This window comes from Pagrus pagrus, assembly GCF_965226575.1.
Source record: "Pagrus pagrus genome assembly, chromosome: 18".
In the NCBI taxonomy this organism is placed as follows: domain Eukaryota; kingdom Metazoa; phylum Chordata; class Actinopteri; order Spariformes; family Sparidae; genus Pagrus; species Pagrus pagrus.
The window spans coordinates 20311418-20331926 of record NC_140202.1 but is presented as its reverse complement, the minus strand read 5'-3'; the positions used below and the strand labels follow the sequence as shown (position 1 = coordinate 20331926).

The window sequence follows — 20509 nt, the reverse complement described above, 5'->3', positions numbered from 1 at the left end:
ATGAATACAATTACCACAGAAGAATATAATTGAACTACCCATTTACCCATACTATTTATTTATGGGGAATGAATAACGTATAAAAGTAAGGTAAGAAGTGTAATTTGAAGTAGGGACACACCAATTATTGGCCAGGCCGATACTCAGCATTTTTCCAGTTATGCTATTTTTTGTGTCCAACTGCGGATAAAGTATTATGTTAAAAATACAGTGATTTGGCTCTGATGCAGCATCCTTTCTCTGTCTGTGGTCTCACGCAATGTTCAGCCGACAACACCATCTGATTCGTTACACGTCACAACTAATAGCCAATCAACATTGAATAAAATGAATCTGCAAAGTAACTAGTAACCACAGTTATCACATAAATATAGTGCAGTGGAAGTATAGAGTAGCAGAAAATGTAAATACTAAAATGAAGTACCAAAAATTGTACTTAAGTACATGAGTAAACTATACTTAGTTACATTCCATCCCTGGTTATTCCAAATTTTGACACTGAGATTTTTATTTTTACTGCAAATATAAATCTGTTCAAAATATTGGTTATCGGTCTTTCCCTAATTTGAAGAAAGTCATTGAGAGCAGCTCTACTAATATACTGTGGATTGAGCATAAATGGGTTTTCAGCATCATTAGAACTACCAGAACACACTGTAGTTACGTCCATTTACAGTACTAAAGTGCACTACCCATAACATGCCACTAGAGAGCATACGTCTACTGTTTTGGAAGTTAGTTTCAACATTGTCAAATACTGTTGTGAAAAGAGAAAAGGACAAAGAGGAGACGGGTGGAGGGAGTCAGGGAGACAAAGACAGAGGGGCATTTAAATAAGGCATTCATCAGATGGAGGTCAGGTATGCACAAATCAACAGCACAGCAATTATTATATAGCTTTAAGCCACAGCAGGTTAGCCTTCAATAAACAGCAGTTTTAAAGAAATCTCTTGATCCCAGCATGTGTATGTGGCATATTCACTTTGTGGACACACTCCCTGTGATGAGGCAGATTTGAACATTTAATAGAAGAGGCAGAAGTGTTCCACATGACAGAACACAGAATATATTGTGTGATGTTTTTAGGTCAAACCCATGGAAATGCTTTCCCACACTCACACAAACACACACTGGCATGGAAGAAAAACATTACTGTGCTGGATTTGACCAGTGGAATATGAAAAGTCATTGGAAATAAATAGGAGATGGAAGGTTTGTTTATTGAAAGATGAATTTGAAAGGTTGAAGAGGAAAATACATCACTGGGATAAGAAGTGCCGACACAGAAACCACCTCAATCAGCCCTATGAGGGCAAAGTTAAATCTAATTGCTGCTTTGGTAAAAGGTATGAGTAATTACCCTCTGTCGACAGCTCCCCCAGTATGAGACACAGATTAGAGAGGACACGCACGCATAATGAAATGAAACAATAAAACTCCTTATCCGTTAAATTCCGACGTCATTCACCCCAAATAACTCTTTTCCCTGATAACATGTGAAACTATGAAATGAGTCCTTGATAAAACAACAGTGAGTCAGCACCAGCTGATGTACATGGCTCATATTTTCCAGGATGAAACTCTGTAGAGACATCTTTTTCTCACACATCGCTGTGTCAGTTTGCCACTTTGTACAGCCGTTGGTCACTTTATCTGGGTTTCTGTTACTTCCCAGCCCAGACACCCATTGTACGTGTGAATTGAAGAACTTTATGTTTCTTGATATTAAAGTCTTCCCCTCTTCTTCTTTGTATAAAGTAACCAGTTTGTACATACATTAACTTCTATCTACTTGGCAGGATTGCGAAGCACTACAGGCAACAAAATAAATTGAGTGAAAAACTTGAACCTCGACAGTTCACGATGTCTTGCCTGAGGCAAGGCAAGGCAAATTTATTTATGTAGCACATTTCATACCCAACCCAGTGTGCTTTACAGCTTTCACAATGAGAAAATGTGATCATGTTTTGGTCCTTTCAGTAATGATAAGAGCACATTACCTTTTAATTACACAACTGATTTGGTTACCGTGTGTACATACCCCTGTTGGGTGCTTACCTACTTTAAGTAGTGTGTGTTTGAGCTGAACTTTAACCTGGTTACCTTCTGGCCCTCGTCACAGCCTATTTGTATAGTCTCTGTGTTCCAATGTCACATGAAAACTCTGCCTTTTGCAATTTTAAACAACACAGCGACAGGACGTTGTCCTGCCTTGATACCTGTTGTGCTGACAAACTTCAGTATCGGGGCAGCTCCCACCTTATTTGTATTGTACCCCACCTAAATCAGTACCATTGTTCATGGTGAAACTGCAGCATGTGTGCCCTCAATCTCATACATTTGAATGGGTCCACAAAGTTTTGATCTTTATGGAAATCTGTAGGCTGCAGGTTGGAGCAGAGTCCCCTTTTCTTTTTTAAGATATGTGGGCATTTATTAAAATATCCGTTGCAGACTAACCAATAGCAGCCTATAAAGTAGTGTTGGTTCAATACAAATAAAAATGTTTTCACAGTCTATTAATGCATATCACTAACAAAATACCATAATAAATAGGCTCAGATTTACGTGTCTTTCTGCATGAGTAGGCTACTTTTACTTTTGTTAGTAGCTCACATTTAGCTGATGTAGGACTTTTACTTATAATGGAATGCTTTTACACTATTACTGCTACTTTTAATCGAGTAAAGGAGCTCAACTGGTCTTCCTCTGCACTGGAAAAGTGGACACTCATTTAAGTACACCGCTGAAACACACTTCCTTGGTATTCATCTCTGACTGTTTGTTTTTGCTTCTGACATTTATTGTATTTGACAGCTGGGATATTTAACTTTCTATCCAAAAACAAACCAAAAAAAAAAAACTCCACAGTCTGACCTTTTACTTTTATCAGTGTGATGACTTCAAGTTCGCTTTTCATCACATTTAACTCAATCAAACCTCACCACTTCATACGATGTGTACTGGAAATTTGCCGCGGCCTCCTTTTTCCCCCCACAAAATGATGGTCGTCTTGTCCAATCACAGCTCGAGTAGACGCTTGTCCCCGCCTCTTTTTGGCTCTTGAAAGTGCCTGGACTAATCAGCGCTCGCCTCCGTGTGTTCAGCCATTTTGTAAGAAAATCAAGCAAGTCTGCCGCCCTACCTTCGCTTCAGACCTGCAGTTTTTTTCTTGTGCAATGGACGGGTAAGTGGAAAAAGAACGACACTTAAGACTTAATTTTCTAAGGCGAAAAGGCATCCGAGTTGTTTCTTTCCGCACTTCGGTCGCTCGTTGAACACGTTTCGACTCGGGCGGCCGCCTCACTTTCACCGTGAGACCGCGAAAGTTTTGAAACATTTTTTTTTCATCAAAACATGCAACAGTTAGCAGGAGCGTGAGCTAACTAGCAGATGCTAGCCGTCGCTACTCTCAGCGAAAGACACTTACGTGAACGTTTCGACTGACGTTTCAGTGTTTAATTTAAACGGGACTCAACGCTAAGCAAACGTAACTTAGTAAAGAATCAGGATTTGAACGGAGGGGGTTTTCAATTTGGTGACTTTTTGGCTTATACTCCGTCGTTCGCTAACGCGGACGTTGGTTAACGGTGGCTAACTATACCTTGATTACGTTAACTTGGTTTCACCGGAGCTCGAGCGCTAGCTAAAGCAACGTGTCTCATTTCCGCATTCATTTGTCTGCGGAGTGCCAGGGCCATGTTGAAGATGTCTGGCCTGAACATTTCGCGTTGATTCGCTCGGGGACTTCTGCATCGGGTTATCTAAACGGGGTAGGATGCACAAAAGCCTGTTGTTTTTAAATCGAGCTGTTAATTCCGCTATTTTGATCACCTGGATGAGATGTGTTCGCAGCCAAGTCGCTTCGATAAAACGTTCAACGCAACATTATAATTAGAGAGCCGATGCATTATTACTTCTGCTTATCTGCCAACGCATCATTATAACTCGAGATTCAAAACATTATTACTTCTGCTTATTTGTCCACTGTGAAGTTTTCTAACTTCCTTATGTTTTGCCCACCCACTCCAGCCGCCTAGACGCTGACTTGTACCCTCTGGGATCCGGCTACGTCCCTGAAATTGAGTAAGTATTTTGTATATTTCTGCATTGCTGGTTATTTTTTATTTATTTTTTTAGCGATGCTTTCTGAATGTTAAGCAGAATGAGGAAGTCGGGCAGCTTTTGGTTGACCAGCACGGCGCCATTCATTTTGTTAAGGGGCTGTGTTTTTCCAGAGTGCAGAATGTGCTCCTGTGATGAATTGTTCAGCAGGATCTCGTGATAGATTATGGTTAATGCTCTTTCATTTCCTGTGTAGTAATGATCTTTCTTTTCCCCCATTCACAGCAGTGTCCATGACATATCAGTTGGCACAAAGGTAGGCAACTTTTTAATCTTCTCTTTGCAGCTCTGTCTCTTTCACTTTCCCTCATTTGCAGCAGGAATGCCAAGCGTTTTCTGGACATGATCAATATTGTGTGTTGTATTGCTATTTGTATGAGTGGTGTTGATTTGTGATATCCAGTTGAATAATTTTTCCATTTAAATTGCAAATATTTTTGTAGTTTAAAAATGACTTCCGTTTTGGTATTTATAGTCCTATTTAAATTTAAACCTAGAAATGTGTGCTGTAAAGTAGATTATCCTTTCATTAAAGTAACGTTGAGATCAAATAATTAGGTTTCATTGTATTTATATTTTTTTAATGACAGGGATTTTTTAGGTGTACCACTGCCTTCAAAAATGTTTTGAAGAAACAAAGATTTGAGGGCGTTTTTTTGTACAAGTCAGAGAAATGGAAAAGAATGGTGCCGACATTTGGGACTTGAATAACATAGTCTGTCAGTTTGCAAGAACTTCCTCTATAATTACAGCACTGCTGTCCAAAGCCATTTCTCGTGCGTAATGACTTTGCAGTTGCAGGCTGACTCTTTTTAAAGATTTATTACATACAACCAAATGGTCAGCGCATAGATGTTGCAGCAACTCTGCAAGACTGTGGACATGTAATATTTGATTATTCAGTTAGATTATCTGAGGTGGGGCTTTGTTTTCCTGTTTTGTTCCAGTTGGGTTGTGTGGCTGTTGAGAAACTAAACTTCCTGTTGTTTATTTTGTGTGTTCCTTAATAGCCTGTTGGCCATACTGGAATGTTAAGAAAGCAGCTGAATCCTGCCACAGGGCTCGGTATTTGCTCGGTTTCATTTCACAAGTCATCTCACAAGTCTAATCCGCACATTAGCAAAGTAATTCAATGTTGATCCTTTTTGCAAGAATCTGCCCTTAACATTTTCAGTGATGAGGGGGCTGTTGTGTGCTCATCTAACTGAAACAGCAGCTCTTCTCTGAATGTAAACGCTCTGTGCAAACTTGTCGAAGCAGGAACACATTTGTTTTTGGCAAACTGCGTCCTGTTAAGTTCCGTACCCAATAAAAATGCCTGTTCAAGTAGTATTCCTTAGTAACAGAGCCTGGGGCAGCTATGTGTAGGTGGAGTAATTGAACTCAACTTAGGGCTGTAACCATCCTCCCACAACAGTCCTCATCCTCCCGGGCAAAGGTCTTTACACTGTTTAAACAAGCACTGTGATGCACACGCCCGTAACGGGGACACACCCCACCCCCTCTATTCATTACAGTAAGGCCTCTGTTGTTTTTCAACACGTTAACAATGCATCGTTTAATGAGTACTGATGGATGCCGGAGATTTGACTTATGTAATTTGTCATTCTTGAACTTTTCCTGTTTTCTGGATTTGATGTCCTGCGGTAATAATGATGGTGAGTTATGGAGCGCTGCCTTGCTGGAATCTGTAATTATTCCGTCTGGGCAGAGTGTCTGGCATTCCGCGGTTGCATTCCAATCTCCCCCCTCCAGCCCCCTGGTGAGGCACAGCTCCCTGCCCCCTTCACTGGCAAAGGCTGATCAGAGTTAGCAAACATGTCTGTACCTGTGCTCGTCTCCTGTGTGCCTTTCCTGAGAGATTACTACCCCCCTTCCCCCCCCCCAGCAGAGTCCAAAATAAGGTCGCTAGCAGACGCCAACACAAGTACAAATGAATCCCCTCAGATTTAGTTTCCTTTTTAAGATTTTTTTTTTCCAAAGTGCTGCTGGATGAGAGTTGGAGATCTCTTGCTCATTTTCCTTTATCTTTTTACTTAATGCAAATCAGGTGTGATGTGGTGTATGGAGCAGGGAAATTGCCCCCAGGTCGTGTTCGCTTTTTAAAATTAAGTTCAAGGTAAGCCATTGTCAGCGAGAGGAAGCTGCTCAACAGTTTCAGTCCGGGCCAGTAATGTGTCATCGTCTCCTGAAGGTTACCATTATCCTGTCGGTGTCCTGAGCAAACAAAGGATGTGAACAAGTCGATACTCATTCAGTGGGTTTGTGTTGGAAAAATGGGTTTGGCACCGTGTTGGCAGCAACTAACAAAGAAGTTATAAGCTCAGTTTTTCTTCCATTGGCTTTGTAACTTAACTTTTCCTTTTGTTCTGCTCTACACTTTCTACCACACTCCCTCCAAAAGCTGTAGGTATATTTTTCAGTCGACTGTTAGACAATCCTCCCTTTTGTATAAGACTTGAAGTTCCTGCTCTGCACTGTAGTCTGCCTTAGCTCTGTGGTTATTATTAGAAATGAGGAAGTAGGGGGAGAGAGAGAGAGAGAGAGAGAAAGCGAGTCTACCATGGAACAGTAACCATCAGTCCCCAGGAGGAAGTTCAGCAAAGCCCTGGAAGCAGGCCTGATCTTTTTGCTCTTCCTGTTTGGAGTTGGTCTGCTGACTGATAATATGATGCTGCCCGCCCACGACCATTGAGTCAGGCTGGAGCCACTTCCTTCATTTCTCATGGCTTGCATGAGCCCCTGTCTCATTTATCAAACAAATATTGCTTTTTACATTTTTTCCCATCAACTAGAACACTCCACTCTCCCTCATCCAGTGTAATACATTACAAGGCTCTTATTGTTGGTATCATTTTCTTCTTATTTTTAAGAAATGGATCCTCCTTCTTTGTTGCATCCCATGCTGAATAAGTTATTTATCGTATTATTTTGAGCCGTGTCAAGACACTGTCTTGCACTCTTTTATTCTTCATAGTAATTTTAGCTCAGTGACTGCCTGCATTCCATTTATGTAAAGATTTGAATACTGGCCAAAGTAGTGGGGCCCCTGATCCTGAAGCCTCAATGAACAGGCAGAGGAATGTCTCGTTGCTTTAGGTTCATGAATTGAGATAGCAGACCCTGTTTGTGTGGGCCTCAGAGTGAGAGTGACCGCCTCAGCCAACCCATCTGGAAGTCAAAGGGTAGTTTATACTACTGCTTACAGTGTTGTGCTCTCAGTGCAACTCACTCAGTACCCTGCACCGCCCAAGGCATTACCAAATGTTCTTGCTCAGATCACCCTATTCCTGCCTTTTAGGACTAGAGTTTGCAGCCTTACTGAAAAGCATTCCCCCTACACTTTGCATATTTAAAAGCCAAGATCCACAAGGTGGAGAAGAATGCTTGTAAACCTGCACGACTGGTTGTTGTTTAAGGGCTACGGGGCTCTTCAACTCCCAGAGTGTCCTTGGGGCTACATATGTGTGTGTGCTGCCGTGAAACAATGCCCCTAGTCTCACCCTGAACAGGACCTTCATTGTAGAGTGTTGTAGAGCTTAGGCTGCTGAGCCACTTCTTGTGACTGCTATACTTCATCTCTCACAACCACAAACACATGCACAACCCTGAAACAGCACTTTATATCTACTAAATAGAGTGACTGGAGACAAACGAGGCTGTTTCAGCAGACAGTAAACTAGTGTGGGCTGGGAGTATCCCCATCTTGTCTTCCGATCCAGATGGTTTCAGTGTGTTATCCTTCCTCCTACTAAGAATTATGAGTCGATGGGCTGTACTGACTGACAGCTGCTGTTGAGATGAGCTTTTACTGCTGACGTCTGTGCTTAAACCCAAATACTTCCCCCTATTATAGCTGTTCCCACTTGAGTGTGATTGGCTAAAACATGATAATTTGGCATATTTCCCCAAGTCAGATATAATGGCCCATTGTGACTGACTTCAATGTTTTGAACTAGACTGCTGCTAGAGAAGAATAAAATGAAATGGGAAGACATGATTATGATGTTAATTCAAATATCCGTGCTGACAAGCTAGGTCACTTAATTCTTCCTGGCGAGGAAGGTTGAGTTCTTCTCAGGCATGTTTGCTCAGTCGTCTTTTGGTTATCAGATTACTTCCTGCTATATCACACAATGGCTCGTAATATGAGAGCTGTGCTCTCCACCTGCCATGCTGTGCCCTCATTGGTGAATGCACTGAAGTGAACCATTGTTTTCTCTCCTTTTGCAGAGGGGATCCGACGAACTCTTTTCTTCCTGCATATCCAACGGGCCCTATATCATGAACTCAGGTAGGGGGTTGCCATGGAGGGGTGAATCCTTTTTTATTGAATTGCTTGTCGTGTCTGTGTTTGTGTTGCCATGACGATCAATCCATTATTCAAGAAGAACCAGAGCCTTCTGTTCCCTCCCTGATTGTATCCACTTCTCTTTTTTCCTTGCAGCCAATGGCAACGACACCAAAAAATTCAAAGGTGACGTCCGCAGTCCTGGTGTTCCGTCACGTGTGGTCCATGTACGCAAGCTGCCCAATGACATAAATGAGGCTGAGGTTATTGGACTGGGACTGCCCTTTGGGAAGGTCACTAATTTGCTGATGCTGAAAGGGAAAAACCAGGTAAGGACTGGTATATGCAGGTCTGCTCACCAAACCTGTATGTCTTGCACACATGAGTGAAATTTGTCTTTTGGCCTGGGACAAGGGATCAGCTTTCTATCCATCTGTTCGACCTGAAAATTCTGACAATGACCCTTTTGTCACATCCTTGTGGTTTAGTGGGTAGGATGATAATTCTCCATACTGAGGTTTCCTGGAGGAAGACACTGAATCCCTCTTAAATGTCATCATTATCTCTTGTTTTCTATTACCTGCAGTTCTGTGTAGAAACCTATTAATGCCTCAAAAGAGATTTGTCTTAAACTAGACAAATGGAATTTAGCATCTCTGGAAGTAATGCTTTATAAATATTGTTAAAAGCAATGTAAGAAATAAATTGAATGTTTCTCTGGTCGCCCTCTGTAGGCGTTCTTGGAACTGAACAGCGAGGAGTGTGCACAGACGATGGTGAGCTATTATTCGTCTGTCACCCCTGTCATCAGAAACCATCCCATTTACATGCAATACTCAACTCACAAGGAGCTCAAGACGGACAACTCCCCTAACCAAGTGGTAAGAGCTTGCACTGACACAGGCACAAACACTTGCTTACTATTGTAGTCACTGCCAGATACTAAGAGTTATGGTGTTGGCTAAATGCAGAAAATATAGGATTTCTTCCTTCTATCAGTCTCATATTTATTGGTGTAAACTTTCTTCTTTTAAATACTTTAATCAATGCAATCTCATGTTTGTATCAAGTAAGTTTGTTGCCTTGAACAAAGAATTCTCATCCTCTTTCACTCATTTATTTATCACTGCATACTTCCCGTGTCTGTGCTAAGAAGTTCCTCTGTTATTTCCCATCAGCGTGCCCAGGCAGCTCTGCAGGCAGTCAATGCACTGCACGGAGGTGGGATGGGAAGCATGGCCATTTCTGCAGATGCCAGTAGCATTGGAGGGGCAGCTGCCCAAAGCCCTGTCCTCAGAGTCATAGTGGAAAACCTCTTCTACCCAGTCACCCTGGATGTGCTTCACCAGGTAAAGATTTTGTGGTTTGGCTGAGCCACTACAGTTTCAGGTTCAGTTACATGTAGGCACGCCATTTTGTTTCTAATCTTTACACAGGCCTTGTACTTTAGATGGTGGGAATTAAAGGGACACTAAATATTTACATAATGAAATGTTTGTTCCATGGCTCACATTTTTACATTAGCTGCAAAATTCTTTGGTAGTGCTACATAAACAAAATACGCATGTTTGTAATAGTGAGACTCTTGTAAAAATATTTATGCAACCATACTTGCTTTGTTTACCTACAGATACAGTTTAATGAAAATCGTGTGAGAGAGTGTCATCATGAGGTCATTCCTAATCATGCTTTCTCTCCTCCTCAGATTTTCTCTAAGTTCGGCACTGTGCTGAAGATCATCACTTTCACAAAGAACAACCAGTTCCAGGCTCTGATCCAGTATGCTGATGGAATGACAGCTCAGCACGCCAAACTGGTAAGACTGGTACAACTAGTGGGCTTGTCATGATGTTCCAGTCAAAGCTTGTTTCTTTTGGACTGCATCTGTGAATCAAATTAAAGCATATCATTGTAACCACAGTGCAGCGTGTACACTGTGGGACCAGTTAGTCATGTGTCTTAAAACAAATTTCGTTATCTTAAATCTAATTCTTCAAATCTGTCTCAGTCTCTGGATGGACAGAACATCTACAATGCCTGCTGTACCCTGAGAATCAGCTTCTCCAAACTCACCAGCCTCAATGTCAAGTACAACAATGATAAGAGCAGAGATTACACCCGACCAGACCTGCCCACTGCAGACTCACAGCCCTCCATTGACCACCAGACCATGGCAGCTGCTGCATTTGGTAAGACTGGGTCTTGATAAAGAGATCATATATGTCAATGTTAACAAACTAATGTATGCATAGTCCAGTTACCTTTGAATTAGCGCTTCTGGGTTTATTTATTTTTATTTATCAGTTTGTCTTTAAGCCCTTTCTGGTCTGATATCCTTAGGGATTTTTGTACCCTGATCATTATTGCAAGTATTGATTTGATGGAAAATTTGTGACCTTATTTTTGTTAATGCCTCTGCCAGCTGCACCAGGCATAATCTCAGCCTCTCCCTATGGCGGAGCCCATGCCTTCCCCCCTGCCTTTGCCATCCAACAGACAGCAGGTCAGTCTACAAACATGATCCCACACTGCTATTCAATTTCAGGTGATTATGGCTCAGGTCTCTACTTGATAGGAACACACTATGCATTTCCCATTTTTCATATTCCTCTTAATAGATCTTCAGTATGACAAAAGTTGAAAGTAATAAATATTTTGTTCCTCTTAGGTCTGTCGATGCCTGGTATTCCCAGTGCCCTGGCGTCCCTAGGTGTTGGCCACGGTGGCATGGCGGCTGCAGCAGCGGCTGCTAGCCGGCTTGGCCTGTCGGGGCTTGCTCCACAAGCTGGACACAATGTCTTGTTGGTCAGCAATCTGAACCCTCAGGTTAGTACGCTCCGTAGGTTTAAACAGTTTTACATCCTGCAACTATCAGTGGAGTGCTAAGGAACATTCAAAAGTCAGTGCCTTTTGTTTAAACTGGTTCATGGACCTGGATCCATTTGGTCAAGAGGCTCAATGTTTTGCCCACCCCCCACCGTTCCCCATCCTCTCGATGTGATCATACTAAGTGCGGTATCCATACCACTGTTTTGAATTAAAAGGGGGTCATCGAGTCAAAACCTTTTCTCTTTCAGGACCTCTCTGTGTTTGACCAAACCTGCTGCATTTCTGACCTGCCACTTTGCTCACTGTGAATTTTAAGTTAATTCAAAACACTAACTTCTTTTATTTTAAAAAACTTACCATTTCATATCTTCATTTTTGTCCATTAGTTGAAATCATTCTTGAGTTGTTGGAGAGACAATATTACTTTTTTCTTTGTATTTTAGAAACGCATCATGTCCGTGATTTAGTTTTTATATATACATAGTTTGTAGAATGTATAATTAGTTTGTCACACTCATTACATTCACTGTAGTAATGTAGTCCTTGCATTAAACATGTTAATTTTAAGATCATTCTCAAAGTTGGAACAGGATAATAAAAATTAATATTCACATTTGACTGTCTTATTATAATGTAATTTTAAATAATCTAAACAAACATAGCATGTAATTTAAAAGTACATATTGTCTCTGCCTTTTTCTGTATTTCATTGTTAATCTTTTTTTCTCTTCTTTTTCTCCTAGTGTTCCCATAGTGACAGTGCATTTTAATTTAGCCAGTTCTACTGTCTGAAGCACTACATTTCTTTGTGTATACTGACCTTGTTTTTACTTCCTTTTTTCTCTCTCTTCCTTCTCTGTCCCCCTCTCCCTCTTTTATTGTTTTAAAACCCCTCACTTCAACTCTTGCCAACTGACTGCACGCCCCATGACCAATTGTTCCTTCTGTCGACCTCTCCCCTCTGCCACTCCTGTTACTACTACAACCACTCCTCCTTCCTCCCACCTACCCCACCCTCTGTCCCCAATTTGGACATTACCCACAAATTGAAAACACAACGAAAACAAAAAACATTGGCATCTCTTCTGTCGCCCCGACAAATCATCATCTGTCCTTTCACGATCTTCTTTCCTCCACCTCGTCTTCATCTGTTCTCTTCTCCCTCCTCTCTCATGCTGTTCAAATCCTCTCCTCCTCTTATCCTCTCTTCATTCTCTTCGTCCCTCATCTCCTCTCCTTCCTCCATGGTACTGTGGCCTTCCTGTGGACCTCGCTGCCTGTGGCCTGCGGACATGTCCCGACTCCACTCCACTGTCCTCCACTCCGCTCCGTCTCTTTTCCCCTGTCCCCTGTTCCCCTATCCCCCTATGGCCCCCTGCCCCGCTGCTCCCCCTGCTGTCTCTAAAGAGCGTTACGCCACACTGCCTCTTTATTCTTTTCGGTACGTTATCATCCTTTCATCTCCTTTTTTATTACTACTGTTACCTCGCAAGGTGGGCATGTCTTGTCTCATGTTGTTGGCTTTGTTTTTTAACCACTGATGGCTGGTCATCAGGCTACAGGGCTATGAAGGGTGGGGGTGTTGGTTGTTTGGGGTTTGTATAACCTGTTTTGGTTGTTGTGGGTTTGTGTGAGGAAAGTAAGGTGAGAACACCACACAAAGCTGCAGCATTTCATTTAATTTTTGAACAGAAGTGGCTGTCTGTCCATGGGCAAAAAACATTTGCGGTTTTTCATCTTCAAAGAGCACAGCCCCTCAATGAAAATATTGCCTCACTAAATAGAAACGTGGGGATCATTTTGTTCGAGAATGAGGCGGGAAGCCGATCTAAATTCAAAAGCATCACCCTCAGGAAAAGGATAAAAGTCAACACTATATTTGGTTCCACCCGGTCTAATTCTAAGCCATGAAAATTCATCAAATTTCATTTTTGTTGCACTGATCTTACCGTGGTTGCTTTGAGCCACAGCACCAGTACATAGAAAATGAAATGCTGCTGCTTTTTTAGCGATTGTGAGTTGACATATCCCTCGGATTATGTCACCCTACTATTCTTTTGCAGTCTCTCTCAGTTACTCTAAAGTGGGTATGTGCATGTTTAGTTTATTCCTGCATGTCTCTCTCGTAGGGCCCTCAAGTTGGTCAATAAATCAATCTTCACTGTAGAGCTATCAAACTGATCAGAACTACTCATTTTACTTTGATTTTTGCCTTCAAATCACTATCTCCCCCATCTTCAGCATAACCATTTTAACTGCCGGCATCTGTGTAATTATTATCTAAGAGGGCTTATGTAGGATTAGTTTTATAGATGATGAATTAAACAGAAATTTAGTAGAATAGCCCGACAATTACTTATTAATCAGCCAGTGTTCGTTAAATAGCAGTATGAATATTAATGTCCCTGATTTGATGATTCAAATTGTTTTTGTTGCTGTGATTGGCTGTGTGGCTCCTGTTAAGGCTGCGGTGTTCTTTGTTGCACTTGTTGTATTGTGACACCTTCCTCTTCCTCCTTAGGTGTTTATGGCGATGTGATGAGAGTGAAGATCCTGTTCAACAAAAAGGAGAATGCTCTGATCCAGATGTCTGATGGCACACAGGCTCAGCTAGGTAGCTACACTCCAGCCCTGCACAATCACCATTTGCTTTCTTTGATCTGTAATTTTTCTTTTATCTTGTTTTTGCCTTGAAGCATTTTACTGTACATTGTTCTGAGCCTTACCGAGTGGTAAGTCTCAACTGAGCAGACAGAATAGGTCTCGACTGTTTGCCTGTGGTCTGAATTATTTACTCGTTTTTACCCTCAATGGGGTAAGATAGAATTAAATTAGCCCCAGTGGACCTTTTTGTTAAACGAAATTAGTTATTATTACGTTATTAGTCATTTAAATTCAACTATGCTATTAACGAGGAGCTATATAAATATACAATAAAAATGGAACAGTTCATCGGTGCTGGCAAAATTAATCATAATAATAAAAAAACATCTTAATCTCTCTTAGCCATGAGCCACCTGAACGGCCAGCGTCTTCATGGCAGAGACATGCGCGTGGCGTTTTCCAAACACACGACAGTGCAGCTGCCCAGAGAAGGCCACGAGGACCAGGGCCTCACAAAGGATTACAGCAACTCACCGCTGCACCGCTTCAAGAAGCCCGGCTCCAAAAATTACTCCAACATCTTCCCACCCTCTGCAACGCTCCACCTCTCCAACATACCGTGAGTGCTGCTGCAAGAGTCTCATTTTCATTCCCGCTCTCCCCTCAAGCAGCTTTTGTGCTCTCAGCTTTTTCCTTTGTAGTCCTGACTCATTTTTTTCTATATTTAATGCTTAGGATTAAGTAGTTGTGACAGTATTTTCTAAACATGCTACTCTAGAGGTGCACTTTTTAGAGTTAATGATGCCTCTTGTGTCTCGTTTCACCATACAAGTAAATAAACACAAAAATGCAAATAAGTAAAGGGAGTGAAAAACCCACATAAATGCTTTGTTTTCCTGTCTGCTTTCAGGCCTTCTGTGGTGGAGGATGACCTCAGGAGGCTTTTTGCCAGCTCAGGAGCCACAGTCAAGGCCTTCAAGTTCTTTCAGTAAGTCACACTCAATTGTCTTAAATGTTGGTCATTAGTGGTGGTTGAATTCCTGTCTTTCTTTATAGCACTCCATAACCTCAAGAGTTGCTATTAAATTTTATTGAGTATTGAGGCTGTTTTTGTGCTCTACAAGACACCTTTACTTCCTTATTTCTTCCAAGTACAACGTAAAAGAACAACCAGCCCTCATTAAAGTGGGCAGCATGTTGACGCTTTGAGAACACATTTTTCTTTTTTCTTTTTTTATAGAAAAGACCGCAAGATGGCCCTGATCCAGATGGGCTCAGTCGAGGAAGCAATTGAGTCCCTCATCGAGTTCCACAACCACGATCTTGGGGAGAACCACCACCTTCGAGTGTCCTTCTCCAAGTCCACCATCTGAGTGCCTTTCCTTCCTCCCTCCAAGTCTATCGCCATCTGAAAGCTACTTTTGTCAAGGTTGCCTTCAGTGGAAATGACCACCGTTAGATTTTTATGGCTGTGGTTCTTTGTAGAACGTTGCTCCTTCCACTTCCATTCTTAATTATTCCCCATTATTAAAAGGTTTGGGTATGGGATTTAATTGATTCCACCTCTGGTTCTAATTTGTCATCATAAGACACCAAAATAAAATTGAAGTTAAATGCTATTATTTCCTTTTGATTTACAGTTAATACAAGGTATTTTTAATTAAACTAATTAACCCAAACCTAATCAATCATTTGTTCCATCATAACGTTTCAAGTGGGATCCTGGGAAATGGGCAACATTCTTCAAAGGAACATGTTATAATTATATTGGAGGTAAAGTAGGGGCAGCTGATGAACTGTCACTTTAGACCAAATCGCTTAAAAAAAAAAAAAAAACCTTAAAAAAAAACGCCCTCCACCATGGATGTATGCTTATGTGGATGAACCGTATCCACACCAGACACACTTCAGCATTCCTTTTACTATGATAGTCGTGTGGATATATCTGTTTGTGTGTGCCTTTTTTGAAATGCCACTTTGAACCTGTTTGGCCAGTCAGAAACGGTTTGAGACAAGGATTTTGTTTTGGCTCACAGACCACCCAGCAATTATTTCCCTAGTATCCATCTTTTATTTCTGTTCTCTTATAACTTACCCACCCATTTGCTTCGGGGATCCAGACCACTATCTGAAGTTACTCAATAAGGACACATTTTTTTGTTTAATATCTCTGTCTACAGCCTTGTGCCTTACTTTGCCCCTACCAAGTTGCCTAAAGCGTTGCTCTGGCTTCATTTGGAAAAACGTAGCTCTCAAAAATGTTTTCATGCCTTTTGATGTACCAGCATTGTTTGAGGGGAAAGTGGCTCATTCGATCTTCTGTTTCCTCTTAAACACACAAATGTTTATCTAAGGATTTGTATGCATATATCCCCATTATATGTATGTAGAAACTATGAATGTAAGTCAGTTAGATGCCTAATATTTTTGCTAGGTGATGTAGCTCTGTCGGGTGTGTTGTGGCAGGAGTAGAGCTGTCTTACAGTCTCCATTCACCTCCATTTAGTCCTTTCCCAGTAAGGACAATGGTGTTTGGGGCTTCATTTAACCATATTATGTCCATCTATATGTGGACACGTATATATATTCATTTATCTTTTCTTTTTAATGTTAGCATTTACATGTGTATCACTTCTGAGCTTAACTGATACCTATATGTAGTGGCTGGGTTTGATCATTATCACAGTGCCTTGAGTTTTCAATCTGAGGCTGAAACACTTCCGTGCCTCCTCATTTGACTTTGTTTACCTCTCGTTCAGGTGTTCGAGCTTACCTGTCTGCAAAGATGCCTTTAATCCATTATTTTCAGGTAATCCTACCTGTGAGAGGGCAGCTCGGAGGCATTTGTCAATTGAAAGTTACAACAGTCTCGGACTGTCTAAAAACCCAGTTTATATAATTTTTTTTCTTAAATTCAAAATTCAGGATATTGTAGGGTGGGACAGCCTTCACCCAGTCCCTGTCTGTGTCCACTTAAACCACAGTCAGGTTCTTTAGTGCACTTTTCCTCAACGATAGGTCCAAGTCAGCACCATCACGCTGAAGTCTTAAACGTCGTCACATTCCTGCGTGCCTCAAAGCACCAGTTTCCACAGCCTCGACCACTGTAGTTTTGGACCAGATACAGACACGCTCTGTCTCTATTTTTGTAAAAGATTAATATGCATGGTTTAACAAAGCTTCATGTAGCTGCAGACGGTTATTGCTGTTAAGGACCAAAGTATCTTCTACCCCCTGCTGTTTTGTAGTGTTGTGGTTTCTTGAAGGTTTTTTCACAGTCCTGCTATTCCACAAGTACACAAGGCTTCACGTTCCTTATTTCTGTTTCTCAGATGCCTTGGACAAAAGTCACATGATGTTGAAATGTCTGTTGGGTTTCAACTTATACTGTATATTGTATCCCTTTTTGTTTTGACTTTACAAAGAGCCTACTTTGGTAGAGATTGCTTTAGAATGGATACGTAATTGAAACACAGTCCTAGCTGTGATGTTGACAGTGTAGAAGATTATATATGCCTTTCAGTTGTTGTTAAAAGCTTTTATTTTTCTCTCCTTTTTTATATGGGGGCGGGGTGGGTTATTGTATGAAGCGGGGTTGATGGTTGTATATATTCATGTTTTTGTACCACAAAATCATTTGGATTATATCCACTTTACGTTCAAAACATGTATATTTTGATAAAACAATACAGACCTATTGAGCTCTCTGGAGCTGTAAAAACAAAAAAAAACTTTTGTAACACAAAGACATTAAACCTATCTGAACACAGAAGTGTCTCTGTATGTGCCCCGCTCCCCCCCCCCCCCTCCCCACTTCTTGCCATACTGTTCTTGTCTCTTGCATCTTCTGCTGCCTTCAATAAATCTTTAGTTTGTTCCTTCTTTCATCTGGCCTCATTTGGTTTCTGTCTCTTCCTCTCTGTCCTGTGGAACTGCTGCTCTGTAACGGTTAACACCTCGTAACATTTTCCACATTTCCCATCCTGTTTACTACCGGTGGGGTTTTTATTTTTTAATCTTTTTACTGTATTTCCAACTTTGTACTCATCCCATCTGAAACTTGACTGACTGCTCATCTGGGCTCAGCCCAATCCCTTGACGAAACAGCTGTGACGATGATGGCAGGGTGGAGGAGTTAATTTGACATGCAACGCTGGATACTTGCTGTCCTTGATGATTCTGAATAATCCTCCATCCTCCTGCGCACCGCTCTGACCTTTTCGGTTTAGCAGGTCTGTCCGACTCTGAGGAGATGAGGCAGGTTGCTGTGGAAACCAAGTATCTGCATCTCCCAAGATGGATAATTAAGATAAAACACATGGCTATCGGGGTCCATCTCGCATCTATGTTCATCACCAACTACCTCTGGGATGTTGTAGAAAAGCCTTGATGACAAACTAGTTATACCTCTCGTGATCCACTAGGGGGAGGTCTTGCTCTCTGCTGGTGAAAAAGGCTGTTGAGCAGAGGTGACTTTACCTGCCACTCACACAATGTCAATAGTTAGTGGCTTAATCTCGAGTGCCTCCTTGGGCTTTCTGGCATTATACCTGTTTTTTTCCCCCCTTCGACTTCCTTACAGAGCAGTGGAGAGGATTAACCTCAGATCATCCCTGCCTTTTGAGAGAGGGACAAATGAGAGAAAAGGAGAATTGAGTCCAGGGGTGTCTCCATTTGTGGCTGAGAGGGAGCTGGATTTTGTTGTATAATCCCAGCTGTTTGTGGAGTATAAAGAGAGCTCCAACTTGGTTTAAATTCCACAGCGAATGCACTTGTTTCTCCTCTTTGCATAAGAAAGCATGCCTGAAGGTCAAAGAAGAGACAGATACCTGTCTCGTACTTGCTTGGCAACATGGCAGAAATCTAGACAGCATGTTTTAGGATGCTGAAAGAAGGCTGCACTCTCAAGCAAAAACATTTTTTTTAATGTTGCTTTTAAGGTGTTGGCCAAGATATCTTCAGGTAACTCTTAAAAAAGATCATCTACCAGTCGGGAGAGTCCATGGCAGCAACTTTGATGCTCTTTGATACCTCAGACCCTTGTTTACTTGCAGCATCTTAGTATTTCACTTAGTATTTCACTCTGCACTGAGAGCAATTTAGAGCAGGGAGCAGTCTACACAGAATCCTCTTTGGAATATATTGAAATGCAAAGAGATTGCATAATTGGGTGGAAGGATAACTCAAAGTTAGACGATCCAAACATAGATTCGTGATGTTTTTTGGGTTATCAGATTCCAGAAGTCACTGGCACACAAAATATGGTACTTCATATAATTTTAATCAGTCGAGACACTTTTTAAAAAACAAACTGGCAAGCGGTAGATGTACAGCACAGGGCGTTTATTTTCCACAACCGCTCTGATCCAAAAGTTATTCGACGCAGAAGAAAGAAGCAGTACTGTATGTACTACAAGCTCTGCTGCAGCATCCAAAACATCCAACATGTCGCTCCAATTGTTTGCAGAACCCAGACCCCTTAATATGATCCCGACCTCATCCAGCATTGTGTGCACGGAACTAAATAAAACCATGTGGGGTAGCGTTCCTTCAACATCTGGCAACATTTATTTACATTAGTGCTGCGGTCTCTAATCAAGCACATACTGGCAAACACCGAGGCCACACACAAATGCAAACCTGGTGGTGACTGAGGCGGGGGAGCGGGGGGTCAAGCAGTTCACGAGAAAGTCCTGTGTATAATTTGTGACATGTTCAATCTCCGCAAAAGCCAGTTAGTCGCTGAGAAATACCACTTGATGTGTGAGACTTTGAAGAATGGCTGCCTTTGTTAGTCAACAGCTTGAAAAGACGTGCGCGCATCTGTTCTGTGTTTTAAGAGATAATTCATGTGTCTATAATTTATGTCTGTTGGCGTTAAACCGCAGAGCAATCACAGACTTAACCAGCTATAAATTCCAGGATTTAACGCCCTTTTAAAGAGGCGTGCGTCCGTACTCTGACTCTCTGGACCCGCGTTCAGTTAGATTTAGGATCACTTAAGAGGCCTTCATGTCTGAATACACCCAATACTGTGTAGGCTGCGCGGCTTACATGAGATTTAGACTCCCTCTCGAGAGTGACACAGCAGAGGAGGAACAGCCGAGGTGAAGGATGTCTTTTTGGTCTATAGTGGCGCCCCTTAAAAAAGCCATCAGGAGACTATCCACCTGTTTACATATGCACGCCTCAGACAGATGTTGAATAATTCATCCACAGAGGCGGACAACATGCAGCTGTATTTGGGTTATGGGGGTGCATGGGTTCTCTCCCTGCCTCTCCCTGAATTCATGCAGCCCAAATTATAGGCATTACTTTGCAGGCAGAGCAGGGCAAAGCAAAACTAGGACACTTTGCATAAAGGATCCGACCGAGAGGCACAATGAGATGTGAAAGATGGAGCGGCGGAAAGGTTCAGTTCAAAGTTATAACGCAGGACTCTTTGGATTGGGAAAGAGTGGAACAAGTCCGTTTGCACGCTGCAGAAAGTCCTTTTTTGGTCATAGATTGCTTTCTCTCTCATGTCCAGGTTCATATTTGTATTTTAGGTTACTACTAGAATAAGCTTACATGCTTTAATGCTCAGAAAATGCATCAGTTTTCCTGTCTGAGATGCTGTTTTACCTCCAGTCTCTTAAAGACCCCTCCTGAATACCCGCT

The 20509-nt window shown here is 41.8% G+C and overlaps 1 protein-coding gene across 3 annotated transcripts; it reads left to right on the top strand.

The window, feature by feature from the left end:
* The first annotated feature begins 3107 nt into the window (after positions 1-3107).
* ptbp1a (polypyrimidine tract binding protein 1a) lies at positions 3108-17736 on the top strand. Of its 3 annotated transcripts, none has more exons than XM_084380554.1 (16): positions 3108-3187; positions 4033-4086; positions 4351-4381; positions 8359-8419; positions 8573-8745; positions 9151-9297; positions 9595-9765; positions 10122-10232; positions 10425-10605; positions 10839-10919; positions 11085-11242; positions 12653-12686; positions 13767-13859; positions 14252-14468; positions 14760-14837; positions 15090-17736. In XM_084380554.1, exons 1-16 carry the CDS (start codon positions 3180-3182, stop codon positions 15220-15222), a joined length of 1731 nt encoding a protein of 576 aa, XP_084236680.1. In that variant the 5' UTR covers positions 3108-3179; the 3' UTR covers positions 15223-17736. The 3 variants fall into 3 exon arrangements, with proteins under 3 accessions (XP_084236680.1, XP_084236679.1, XP_084236681.1); XM_084380553.1 differs by having other exon boundaries at positions 10839-10961; XM_084380555.1 differs by lacking the exon at positions 3108-3187 and adding an exon at positions 3366-3773 and having other exon boundaries at positions 10839-10961.
* The last annotated feature ends 2773 nt before the right edge of the window (positions 17737-20509 follow it).

Excerpts from the sequence above, each read along its gene's own strand:
- ptbp1a (XM_084380553.1), top strand. Across the intron at positions 10,962-11,084 it reads ACACTGCTATTCAATTTCAG|GTCTGTCGATGCCTGGTATT; the intron begins GTGATTATGGCT and ends TGTTCCTCTTAG. Across the intron at positions 14,469-14,759 it reads CTCCACCTCTCCAACATACC|GCCTTCTGTGGTGGAGGATG; the intron begins GTGAGTGCTGCT and ends GTCTGCTTTCAG.